Consider the following 13,106-nt stretch of genomic DNA (forward strand, 5'->3'; position numbering starts at 1 on the left):
ATGTGCAACGTGACCAGGGTGTTTCCAGGCGGAGGGTTGATAAGACATGGTGCAGCAAGCGAATTACAGACGCAGGGAGACGGATGCTAAACTAGCATACCAATAACTTTTGCGGAGGGCCGTTCCTGGAGCGGGGCGCATCGCGTTTAGCAGTGGGCGGTGGCAGCTATTGTGCACGCCAACCCTCCCCAAGGGCGGCTAAAGGTGTGAATGCAGTCTGTCCCCAGGCTCTAGTTTTCCGTCTAGCTTGGTGTTGCCTCTTTAGTCGTATCTCGCGATGTTTCTGGTCATTTCGCGAGATCGAAGATTGGGCAGGCTCCCCTTGAAGGCTGTCGCAATCACAGGAAAGCTGTTGGTGCTGACAGCGGCGGATCAGCACCTAGATGCGGCTCAATTTTGCATCACCCGATGCTCATGGCGCGATACCGCCCGCAGTCGCTATCATACAGTAGCACCATGCAGGCGACTGGCAGCGATTGGAGATAGGATACACCCGGTCGGGATGTCAGAACCGAGGCTACACAAGATGCCAGCTCGACATAAGATGAGATGACGCCCTTGATAGATGAAACCAAATTGCGGCGTGGCCATGGAATAATTGTATAGACGGCGACATCTCGGCTTGGTGGCATGAATGATTACTGTACTGGTGGAAGTGCGTCTGATGGCGTGCGAAAACGGCGCAATGACTCGCGACCGGACGCCTGAGGCGAGCTGTGGTTTGGGGGAGCCCGGGCGCAGCGGAAGCACAACAGAATGTGGCGTTGCACAGACAGCTGTCGGTCGCCATCCAGAGATCCTTCAGACGCACTTGCGTGGAGTCCAATGTCGGTGACTCTTTCTAGACGCGGCGATTCGATCGCTGGGCAGAGGAAGGAGCTCTCTGAAGGCGGCAATCTGCGACTGCCTCTTCGCGACCAGCCCTGGAAAGCACGACCGACCCCACGTCTCCCATTTTGACGGTTCGCCCACAATTTTCGCGACCACTGCCAATTCACACGTGCGCTGTCAGTTTGCACGTCGACTTGAGCAATGATCTTCCGACGTACAGCTGCTAGTCGTTAAACACCGAAGAGTGCCCGTCGGACGGGTCCAATTGTCACCAGAAAGAGCAGTGAAGAAAAATCATCTCAAATTGTTCTGGCGCACTCGTCATCAAGATCTTTCACAAATCGGTATAGTGGATGCATCCACCCGGTCTAGATACCGATACACTGCCGTCTGCTCCGATCCATCTGAAGTGCTTTACTCTTCAATATCTCTAAGCCATCCTCCATTGCTCAAGCAGGATTGATGGAAAAGAATATGTTTCCCTCGCTCGGAGCCTTGGTGAGTTGGTTGCCTCCTGGATGAATCCCATTCGGCCACACAATGCTACCCCCATTATCTCCAGTAACATCTAATCGGCTACCCGCGAATGGCGCCCCGAAGACAGTGCTGAGATCGTACCACACCGTTCCGCCATCCAGGTTGTATGCCCACACCTGCTGAGGAGCACCGGAGTTGAGACCGTCCGCCTCTTTCGTCATCTTGATCGCAATGCCTCCGGATTTGTCGTCATGGTGCATCTCCTCCCAGTAAATACCGCCTGTGGCTGTTAGTTGAAAACGAAGTCAAAGCTCGCGTGTGTCCTACCAGCTTTGATATCGTGGCGGGGACCGACTGTGCCGCCGACGGACCAAACATAGATGGGGTCTGGTGAGTTGTTCAATACGACAGCGATGCCGGCGGCCCTGACTGAGGCTATCAGGGCCAGGAGGCTTGGGATGATGAGGCGCATGATGTACGCTGTGTCCAAAACGAGGGTGGTGAACGAGCGACTCCGATGAAATATGAGACCAAGCAGAAGATGCCTCCACGACAGAGCGACAGTGCAACTTGATGCTTCCACTTCTCCGTTTTATACCGCCCTCAGCCATCGGAAAAGTCCCTCCAACAGCACCACGACTAACCCGCAAGTCCTCATACGAGCATCAGTCACGTCGACGCCATACCAAACAGTCCACGAAGCCGTGTACGGGACGACATATTCCAATGCCAGTATGTATAGACCAATCCAGAGGTCCTCTTTCTTCCGATCGAGGTTACACGGCAGATGAACAAGCATGTATGTTGTGACACTGTACTGCCTTCGGATGATTTCAATACTCCGATATAGTGCTCGGTTGGCGGCGCATGACGATGCGTTGGTTGGCAATACATTTAATATGGCTGTTTAGGTTTATCGGACGAGAATGGCTTTGGCTCGCTTGTCGATAACAGCAGACCATGTTTGCCGATGCATCATTGCAGCAGCGTCGCTACACGAGGCGTTTGAGTTGATCGCTCTATCATGTACAATGCCGTTGCTGCCTTGCATGCGATACATCAGCCGAGGATTGTTGTGCTGGCGATCTGCTGGCCACGGACACTGCCCGAATTATCAGGCAGCAGCTTTGCAGCTTCAATACATCGTGCAGCTGGACTGTTGCAAAGTCCTTCAAGGGAAGTCCTGCTTAAAGTCTCGTGGGGTCGACCCTCACCAACACTTTAATGTTAGAATAAAGATAAGCTCAATGCTCAGACTTGGGGTCCGGTCAGGCTGGAGTATGCGCAGTTGTAGTAAGGTCAACCCTTTGGGTACGAGGCAATCGATATGCTTGCGAGGTAGATCTTTTGTGCGGAATGATAACAGATGTATTGAATAGAAGGAGGCGATAAGCATAGCAGCAGCATCTTGCCTGGTTCAATGAAGATTCGAGTATGTTTCAGTCGAGACTGGCAGGTGCGACCTGCACCAGCCGTTCCTGCTTAGCGTCTTGGCATTGTGATCCGTCCCGTCATCGACATTCCACGCTCGACGCATTTTCAGTAGCTATGATGACGTTCATTCATTCACCCTCTCCAGTATTGGGGTATTGTCTGGTGACCATCTACTAGGCGGCCTACCTTCTCCCAAAAATGACGCGTGAGGACAGCATTGATCTTTTTGCAGTTGCGGGCCGATGGGACTGCCATAACTTCGTCGATGGAACTCAAGGCACCAGCGTTTCAAGGCTGTTGATTCGCGACTCAATGCCACGGCTTCGCATGTGCCTGTTGAAAGCGCGATGCTACGTACGCAAAAGCTGCATACGAACTCCACTCCGCTAATTTGCGTTAGAATCAGCACAGCCCGACGCCCGACTCTGAGATGCACCACTCACAGCGAGGTGCATTGAGACAGGCGAGCGACCCCATGCTGAAGCTGCTTCGTGACGGCGTTTCGTCAGCCCCGAGTAGCTTCAATGCGAGATTGTGTACGCGGTTCTCTCCTCACCTTTGCACATAAGTTACTGAAGACGCCTTTTCATCTCGATACTCCATAGCATCCAGACGGAAGGTCAGAACTACAACATGGCTCCCACGAAGGACGACTGCGACTGCCCAAATCCAATCCTGTGGGAATTCCCGGCGCCAGGCAACCAGGATCTGATGCCTAGCAAGCACCCTCAAAGCTCCAGTTTCGAGATCGAGCAGTACCTTGAGGCTTCCGCTCACGTCCCACCTACTTCGGGCTTTGGTACCGTCCCCGTGTACATCAACGACCTTGTCAAGCTCACCTGGCCTTCGGACTTCAATGTTCCGGCTGCCAGTCACCGGAACCTGTACTGCAAGCCCTGTGAGCAGGATAATAACTACAACACAAATCAGAAAGAGTTTGATTGGGAGTCTTGCTGTAAGTCTGTTTCATGGCATAGCTCAATTTGCCGAACGAGATATTCGTGTGTATGGCAAGACAGATCTGACCATCACGCTAGATGAGAAACCGGGGTATGGCGGGATATGGTCGACAAGCCACGACGTGATGGGATCAGGCATGGCTAAAGTTCCAATCAAATTCTCGTTCACGCCTGAAGCGGATACCATGGTCTGCGCCTTGGGCTTTCCTGGCATGCTGGAAGGGGGCCTCTCGCAGGCCTTTCCCGTCATCAACAAGCAACCACCATCAGAAAGAGGACGGCATCTATTCACAGAAGATGACCCTGAAGGTGTGCCGTGGAAAGATGATGCGACAGCGCCATTGCGGATGCACCACATTGTTGGCATCGTGTTAGCGGTTGCGCTTTGCATGGCGTTTTTCGCCCGAGTGTTCTGGCAGAAGCGGAAGCAGAGGAAGGCGTCGCAGGCTCTGATGGCTCAAGCTGAGAGCGGTCGCCTTATGGATGATAGCAAGACGAGATATGCCGATGATATGTAGGCTGTTAGATATCAACTGAGCAGGGTCGTCATGCGTCCAACACGCTGGGGCCATAGCTGTAGCCATAGTAGCGATACACGATACACGAGGATTCAACTCTTCTTCCATTGATGTAGCTCACTTGACATACAGCTGTTTCCGGCGTGGGTGGAGATGTCGAGCAGTATGCTAAAATTAGTGGTGCAGGTGTGGGGTGGGCTAGCTGCGGGAGACGGCAAGCGGAGCGTCCCAATCCAGACCGGCCGGCGTCGCGACTTCCCTTGACGTGAACAGCGCAGCTGAGGCTCCGCAAACAACTGTCATTCCATTTTGGCCCACTCTCTGGGTAGCGTAGCGTTCGTAACATTATCTTTACCTTCTCACTTTCTTCTCTCGCATTTAGACAAAAGTCTCACTGGCGGACGCGTAGTATGGCGTCCCCTATGCTTGAGAGTCGTATCGAACCGCACAAGAAGGCGCACTTCAGCCTGCACATCAGTGACCGCATAACGGGCAGCGACGACGCGCCAGGAGAGTTTAGCAGCGTCAAATGTGAGTCTTGGCTGCAACATCTCTGTCCTTGTCCGCTTTCTAATTCAGAGGGTAGACAACCACAAGCCCCCGCAAACATCCGACTCGCGCTCGACAACGCTTACTTCGCCCTCGTCGACCGGCCTGTACAACCTCCGCATCGACGATACGAACAGTTCGGGTGACAAGGACATCTTCACATTCACAGGGCAGAAGTCACAACCCAAGAAGTCATACGTGCTCGTCTTCGATCCCGCCAGCCAGCAGGCCACGCTCGAGCCTCTGTCCAGCAGCTACACCTTCAACCTCGCCACCAAGAACGGCAAGGACGTCTCATCACAACATGCCAAAATATATCCCAAGAAACTCAAGGATGACGCAGATAGCAAAGATGGCGAAGATGACCTCTTCGGCGAGGCAGCGGCCGACGACGAGGGAGGAGACCCTGATGCAAACAACCCCTACGACTTCCGACACTTCTTGAGCAAGGAGAAGGAGAAACGCGGCGACGAGTCCGAATACAAGTACGCGTCTTCGCCAGACTACCGGACGGGCACAGGCAGCGCCGTCAATACACCACAGTTTGGGGCCCGCGCCTCTGCGACTGCTGCTCCAGCGCGGAAGGCTGCTGCTATACCAGCGCCCAAGAAGCGCAAGACTGCGGCAACGAACCCCATGGTCAAGCCCAAGAAGACGCAAGCCACACCAGCCGTCCGCCTCCAGCGCACCGCGACCGACACGACACCAAAGCCCAAAGCCAAGCCCGCAGCACCGCCAGCCTCGAGAATCAAATCCTCCGAGGTCATACACTCCTCTGACGAATCCGACGGCGAAGCAGCTTCCTCGCCAGCACATCCATCGCCTCCTCACCAACAACATCAGCAACACCACGAGTCCGACGACGACGACGACGCAGAGGGCGAGTCAGACGATGACGGTGGCCTCGAGATCGAAGTGCCCGACGCACGCCCACCACGACACAACAAGGGCGCAATGGCATCTCTCGGCTCAAACCTCAATGCAGGTTACCTCCGCTCCCCCTCCAACGGCCCGATATCGCTCGCCAGCGCCGCCAACAGCGACGGCGAAGGCTCGCCGAACCCCCGCCGCAATCGCAACGCTCAAGACGAGATCGACTTTGGTGATCTGGGCGGCGATGATGCAGAAGGTGAGGATGATGATGAGGACGATTACAACAGAGACATTGAACCTATGGACATTGGGCCGCCTGCGCGACAGGAGACGGCAGGTCATGACCGCAAGTCCAGCATGGCTGGTGAAGCGGCGGCAGCGGACGACGATGAGGATGATCTCGAAGAGCTTATGAGAAGGGGCTTGATGGGCGGGGACAGCAGCGAGGAAAGTGAAGAGGAGTGAGCACGTTGTCATAAAGGTTCTGACATCTGTCTATTTGATGGCCTGCCTTCCTATCCTGTCGTGCCCATGTGCACTCCTGTATCTGGTCGTGACAATCGGTTCGTCCTAGATCACAATGCTTGCCCGACCGTCCCCGTTGGAGGCGTCGTCGCCGCTTGTGCTTCCTGTGGGCGAAGTGAGGGAGAAGACGCGTCTCGTGCCATTTGTGGCTGCGACGGATAGGTCATCGGTTCAACCGGCCCCGGCTGCGATACCAGTTTCCTCTTTTCGTGTTGGTACTCGACCTCACGATCTTGCTGGACGAGATTGCAACAGGCGCAGCATCCGGCACAGTAGAAGTTCGCGCACCACTCCTTGCAAAACTCCTTCTTACTCTCATCGTACGCTTCGCTCCTCAGTCCATACTTCTTCCGGATCCTCCCACGGCTAAGGCAAGGCAGGATCCAGCATCCGGTGGCGCATGTACAACAGTGGACACCGACACATGTCCAACACTTTGAGTCCATGGTCAGCATGAGAGCGCCAACATAGGGGACGGATATCTTACGTGTGTGTTGCAAGAAGCCTTCCAACAATTGAACTTTTCCATGTCGCCTTGATGCTCGTCTCGGTACATGACCCTGCCGTACAGGACCCATGGACAGCAGCATGCCAGCCAGCCTTTGCAAACCCATCAGTTGGTATTCATACAAGATGATGGAAATCCGTACCAGTGCCAGCTGGAGTGCAGCATTTGATCCAGTTCTGATGCCAATCTGCCATAGTAGTGGTTAGGCTGTTGAGTTGGTGGGTGAGATAGAGACTGATAGTAAAGCGATGCATCTACAGTCACGAAGAATATAAAGCGTGTATGACTCAGTCCTGTCCTTGAACCCCGTTGATGACTGGAATATTGTGTGACGTTGCTATGTTGGTACGCTTTGTCACATAGTCTGAGCGCCGAATGTGCTCGAGCACTGACGGAATTGATGAGGAGAATAGTGCAGTCACCTCGGAAGTGCTATCCCTGTGGCTGTACGGAGGACGGTCAAATATCAGCGGTAGCATTCTTGTCTCACGTGCCATAACTGCAGTTGCTCATGGTAATCAGAGAATAGGTGGTGAACGGTCATGGATCTGTGTAAGTGTAACATCGAGATAGCTTCTCGTATTCTATTACTCTAATCCTACATGCAAAGCTGGACCAACAATTTTTTTGTCCAAATATATACTCGAATCATTAAACATGGTCTTCCGTAAAGTCTTCATCAAAGTCCACAAAAGTCGGAGACGCGTGACATATTGGTAACGTTCCGAGAATGCAACGCCCATCGCACTTATAGCCAGGCGAAAACAGCCATAGCACCCGCGAGCAGCGCACCCATTCCCTTGAGCTCTTTGCCTAGGGCATCCGCCGCAGCACCAGTGGAGGGGGGCGCAGATGTCTCCGCACTGTCAGATCCAGTTCCCGAAGAGCCGGACTCCTCTGCGCCAGAGCCTCCAGTCGCCGTTGCGCTGAAGCTGCCAGACGTGGGGGTACCGTTGAAGTCGTGCTTCTGGCCCAGTGTTGGCAGGGGAGAGGTGGGGTTGACTTCCCAGACTGAGGTAGTGAAGTCAGGGCAGACGACAGGTGAGTTGGTGGGGTTGTAGTCCGCTGCCTTGACACCGGTAGGGTTCAATGTAGCCCAGACAGCAGAGAGGTTGGGGAAATCGGGTTCCACTGGGGTGGGTTTTCCTGTGTGCTGTTAGTCTAGGTGTCTGGAAGGTGTAGGATGTGCGACATACCTGAGCGAGGGAAACCATCCGGCGCTTGAGCAGGGTCAACCTTGGGACCATAGCTGATGAGACCGTAGTCATTCATCTCCTCAATCCATTCGTAGATAATGCTGCCAGACCAGACGTCGGCCATCTCTCCGAAAAGCGCCTCTTGGTCCTTGAAGTCGCGCGGCCTAGCTGTGTTGCAACCAGTCTCCGACATGAAGATAGGGATGTGCAGATCCTCGGAGTTCTTCTCAAGCTGATCATAGCCAGACTGTTGGTAGGAGCTCTGTCCGCACCAAGAGTAGGCGTTGAGACTGAAGAAGTCGAGGCGCTCAGACGCATTGTCGCCGCAAGCGAGGTAGTTCTGCAGCATAGGGCGGAGACTGGCGATGTCGGCAGCAGAGTATCCTATTGGTATGCTGCGGTAGCCCTTCTCGTCGCGGTAGGCCTTCATGTCACGGGCGGCGGCCTTGATGTAGGGTGAGGTGACGGATCCGTTTGCGGTCGTGATGGCCTCGTTGCCAATGAAGAAGCCCGCAGTGTTGTCGTACTGGTGGAATTCGTCCATGACCTTGGCGAAAGCATCACGCTGGTCGGTCTCCCAACGAGGAGTGTTCTGCTCGACCTGAGTGTCGAAGGTATCGAGGTCGACCCAGATGTAGATTCCAGCATCCGCAAATGTCTTCATGCATTCGGTGTGGTCGGAGTCAGGGTCGACGTGGTAGACACGGATTGAGTTGGCACCGATGGTCTTCATGAGCGCAGAGTCGAGACCACATTGCGTCGCATCGATGAGTGGGTCGTCGGGAACGAGTTGGTACGCGATACCTGGACGCAATGTCAGTGTGCGTCCTTATCAAGTCTTATCGTCAGACATACCTTTGACGTAGAATTGGTTGCCCTCGCTGGTGAAGAACTTGGAGCCCTTGACTTCAATGGTAGGAATAGCCGACGCGACAGCGCTCAAGCCCGCCAACAGGCTGAGGGAGACCAATTGAACCATCTTGCAGTGTATCGACGAAGTAGTTCGCTTGTGATGTGGCGCGGTTGCAAGAGAAAATGCGTCGCGATAGCTGCAAGCAAATATCAGGCAAACGCACTAGCTCGCCACAAGTGCACAGTGAACGGCAGTGGCGTCGACTAGGAACGAACGAACGACAGTACAGCGCAGAAAGGAAGCGCAAACGGGCGTGAAGGACAAGACCAGCGACAACGAGAGTGAAATATCTGAGAGAAACAAGTCGAACGAAGAACTTCTCGCGTCTCGACAAACAAACCAACCAGCGAACCAAGCTATCGCTCCTTCCAATCTCCATGCTGGCCGCTTGCCGCAAATGCATCCCGCCTTCCCTAAGCGGCGCCAGTAGCAGGGCACAAACGGCAACGAGGCCCATCATGACAGTGATAGAGGACAGGCGCCGTGGGTGCTGGTGGAGACGTGCGCCCGTGCTGCGGGCGATCGTCTGAGCGTGCCATTGGTTGGGACGCGTTAAGCCTGTTGGCGTGCAGCCTTGATGCAGCTAAGACGCGCAGAACAGGAAATCACGGTTGCTTGGTGCCCTTAGCGCGGATAGCCGATGTGGAACCGGCTACGGATAGACAGCCGAAACACCAGAATGCACCCGCCCGGGATGTGATTGCTGCGGTTAATTTATGTGGCACAGAGCTGTGAGGAGTCTGTCTTTTGCGACGGGTCGGTACTATTATTCCCAACAATATCGCCTCCGCGAGACTCCTTCTTCTGGTGTTTGTGCTCGAGCCTGACGAGCGTTATCACCGGTACTTTTGAGGGTATTTCGGCGTTCCCAAAAGAAAGCAACATTCCCGGACATTTGTATCAGAGCAGATATCAGATGAACAGTCTCACAAATCCAGCGTACTGACGCATATAGAGTCAACATATACACATTGTTTCAGACTTCTACCAACCACATAACATCACCCGCTGTACTCAAGCAATAGCTTGCAAAAGTCAGTCAAATCTCCACCTGAACAATCTTGGCGTTTCGCAGTCGCTCCCCGTAAAAATACAAGATGAATGGTACCGGGAAGAAGGCAATGGAGATGAAACCAAGAAGCGAGTTACCCCAGCCCAAACCTAGTGTATCATACATGGCAGGGCCAGCAAGCGGAAGGAGGGCCCCGAGAAGACATCGGAAGGTTGTGCTTGCAGCTGTTACAGAAGCAGCATGAACAGTGTATGCGTCGACGAGGTACATGGAACTCGGCATCTACTTGTTGTTAGTCACATGATTGACGAGAGGTCGCTGAGATGCCACAAGGAACCTTAGTCTTGCATAGGTAAAGACCATGCCCATGCCGATGAAGACCGTGCCAACGATAGGCACAATCCAATGCACTCTAGCCTGCGCGGACCACCCGTACCAGAACAAGCCAATCGGCGTGCACAAGCCACCGAGTATCATGGGTGGCAGTCGGTACTCTGGCTTGGGATCACCACCGTGCTTCTCGGTGAACTTCTTGGAGACGACATTCGCAGCTACGCCACATGCGACACATCCCAGCACCGAGCCGATGCCTATACCGAGTGTTGCCAGGCCAGCCTCGCCGCTTGAGAAACTGTACTGGCCATAGAAAACCCATCTCAAAAGTAGTGAAGCAGAGATAGAGATAGCCGTGTACGATAGCAGCGAAGAGGGAAAGCAAGAAGACGATCGGGGATAAGAGCAACTTCAGTGGACGGGTGATGGAGAAGACAAAGAGACTCCTTGGCGTCTTCCCAGTGTCTAACGCTGACCGCAGACGCGGATTACCCGTCTCTCTTCGCAAACGCTGTGCCTTGCGTTCAAGCAGGACGTAAGGTTATGACTCACGCACAAACAAGATGGACACCAGGGTCATGACACCGCATGCGATAGCCATGGTCCAAAAGGTCCAGCGCCAACCCGCTGCTGGAGCAAGATAGCCACCAATGACGGGACTAATGGCTGGCCCCAAGACAGCGCCGATGATGTACGCGTTGATGGTGAAGGCAATAGGTCTAGAGGATGTTAGAATGCTGGGCCAGTGCGTAGTATGTCACTTACGAGGGGTCATGGACGTGGCGATGATTATCTGCATCGTTTTCTTTCCAGTAGACCAGTTCATGGGATTTTCTGGGTCGACTGGTCCTTCAAAGTTGACGATATCAGGATCCTCGGTACTGGATCGTGTGTGACATTGTTGCTGAAAGCCTTTTCACTGTCATGCTTTGAGGCTGACATGTCCGACATGTTACTAAGGGGACGGAAACGCGAAGCTGAGGGTCGCGGACTCAGCTGTGATTGGCTTGGTGCGGAAAAGATACTGAGAGAACATTCGTTATGGAACGGAGATGGTCAAGAGGTATATATCTTGTCAAACGATCCCATACCTCTTCCGCTTAACCCTGCTCCGCGGAAGTCGACAGCGCCTACCGCGGAAATCTATTGTTGATCCGTACATATTCCAAAGAGGATGTCGCGTATACCCATCTGTGTCGGTTATTCGAATAGCCCAGCATGGCATGTGCGTGGGTATTCCTTAGACTAAGCCTAATCTGGGCTACCGCATCCGCGGCTACGGACATGCTCCTTCTCTCTTCGAACCGATCGCGGCAGGAGCAAGAAGTGCGAGGCACTTTCACTGTTAAGAAAATGGCGCACCCGCCTAGAAGCTAGTGTAAGCTTTTCTTTCGTATAGATATTAACACTCACACCCTCATGCTCCACTCCAACACTCTTTTCCCTTTGCGCCCACTCCAACCCAGCCTTCGCCGCCACGACAATCGCAATATCAATGATGTCAGGCAATCCCAAGGCGACATCGCCCACCCTCCACCTGTGGACTCTCGATCCTGTCATCCGCGAGCTTCAGTCATGTCCAGCTGCTCGTGCAGCAGAGTTCGCGGATCTCATAATCCCAGGCCGCATCAGTCTCCTCAGTGTTGAGAACGGCAATGTTGTCCAGAGTTCTGCTACTGTTTATGGTGCCTCCAAAGTCACTGACATTCCGGAATTGACACTGTACAAAACAGGCGCTGGTTGGCCACACCCACGCTCGCTGAAAAAGATACTGGAGAAGCACCAGTCTTGGGTCGACGAAGCGCAACTGTATCCGCCTAGACCCCCTCCTCTTTCTCTCCGTTTCTTAGAAGGTGACCAAAGTCCGGAGAGTATAGCTCGAACGCTTGTGGAATACCTTGACGATCAACACTATGCCGCATACGCGACGACGCTCACATTCCGATCGCCTGTAATAGACCGTTGTCTCAGACTTTTCCAGGGCGAGAATGAGACTTCGAGTACGCTCACCGGGTTGTCCATAGACACCACTTCGATCATGTCCTGTGGTGCTCTCCTTCCCTTGGAGGCGTCAGCCCTTATGAGCACCAGTACCATACATGTCATTACCGGTGTGCGCGTATACATCGTATATCCGCCTACGCCACATAATCTGACGACACTGAACAACTATCTCATAGATCTTGCGGGAGAAGTCGCGCCAAACTACACAAGTGTATGCCATGAGTTGGAAAACGGTATTGCCTTTGTTCAGCGTGCCGGCCAGGCTGTGACTATACCACCATGTTGTCCAACGGTGGTGTTCGCAACCAAGACCAGTGCCGCTGTTACCGTCCGTTCTCGGTGTGTGGAAGACCTGCCGTTGCGACTAGAGCATCTCGATATCCTCATGGCTCAGATTGTATCAATACAGCTCATATGCCGGCAACCGCCAGAGGAATCATTGGAATACCATACCACACAGCTGTACAAAGACATAACGACCGTTCTTAGAGCGCTGGAGCCGAGTGGTGCCAATCGCGCGTTGCTCTTAGCCTTGGGCGCTGTGTGGGGTAGGGAACACTCTCGTTTCCGTGGCCTCGTGGACATTTACGTCGAAAAGGCGCTGAGAGAGCATATTCGCCGGAATATTCCAAGAGTGTGGAGCCTAGCTGTTCAGCACCAAGGCCTCAGGCATTGCCCTGTCTGCAGGGTGAGCATTGAAGATCTGGACGTAGTGTTCATCACCCACTTTCAAATAGAGCACTGGTATGTGGGCGGATCCACTCACCCAGACAAGGAGGGATTGATATCTGTTGCGGGTGAGGGTTCGCGACAGCTCACTGGGGATAGCGACATGTTAGACGACGGCGATCACTCTGCTCTCGTCTGACCGCCGGGCAAGTTGGCTCAATCTACATACTCCAGTTCCGATGTTGATGAAATCTATACTGCCGATGGACTTCTGTTATCAACTGACAGCACGATACCGCTGTTTG

General features: G+C 53.7%; 4 protein-coding genes across 4 annotated transcripts; 2 read left to right on the top strand and 2 right to left on the bottom strand.

The window, feature by feature from the left end:
• Positions 1-1,280: 1,280 nt before the first annotated feature.
• Positions 1,281-1,780, bottom strand: J4E84_010872 (uncharacterized protein; the record flags this gene model as incomplete). Its single annotated transcript, XM_049393427.1, has 2 exons — positions 1,281-1,588; positions 1,636-1,780. 2 exons carry the CDS (start codon positions 1,778-1,780, stop codon positions 1,281-1,283), a joined length of 453 nt encoding a protein of 150 aa, XP_049238871.1.
• A 1,595-nt stretch (positions 1,781-3,375) lies between these two features.
• Positions 3,376-4,219, top strand: J4E84_010873 (uncharacterized protein; the record flags this gene model as incomplete). The annotated part of the gene is made up of 2 exons (XM_049393428.1): positions 3,376-3,697; positions 3,720-4,219. 2 exons carry the CDS (start codon positions 3,376-3,378, stop codon positions 4,217-4,219), a joined length of 822 nt encoding a protein of 273 aa, XP_049238872.1.
• Positions 4,220-4,629: 410 nt separating this feature from the next.
• Positions 4,630-6,106, top strand: J4E84_010874 (uncharacterized protein; the record flags this gene model as incomplete). Its single annotated transcript, XM_049393429.1, has 2 exons — positions 4,630-4,750; positions 4,806-6,106. 2 exons carry the CDS (start codon positions 4,630-4,632, stop codon positions 6,104-6,106), a joined length of 1,422 nt encoding a protein of 473 aa, XP_049238873.1.
• A 1,316-nt stretch (positions 6,107-7,422) lies between these two features.
• On the bottom strand, positions 7,423-8,849 carry J4E84_010875 (uncharacterized protein; the record flags this gene model as incomplete). Its single annotated transcript, XM_049393430.1, has 3 exons — positions 7,423-7,820; positions 7,871-8,674; positions 8,726-8,849. The coding sequence occupies 3 exons, from the start codon at positions 8,847-8,849 to the stop codon at positions 7,423-7,425; spliced, it is 1,326 nt and encodes a 441-aa protein (XP_049238874.1).
• Between the last annotated feature and the right edge of the window lie 4,257 nt (positions 8,850-13,106).

This window comes from Alternaria hordeiaustralica (genome assembly GCF_023758085.1).
Source record: "Alternaria hordeiaustralica strain BMP 2776 chromosome Unknown scaffold_48, whole genome shotgun sequence".
NCBI classification, from domain to species: Eukaryota; Fungi; Ascomycota; class Dothideomycetes; order Pleosporales; family Pleosporaceae; genus Alternaria; species Alternaria hordeiaustralica.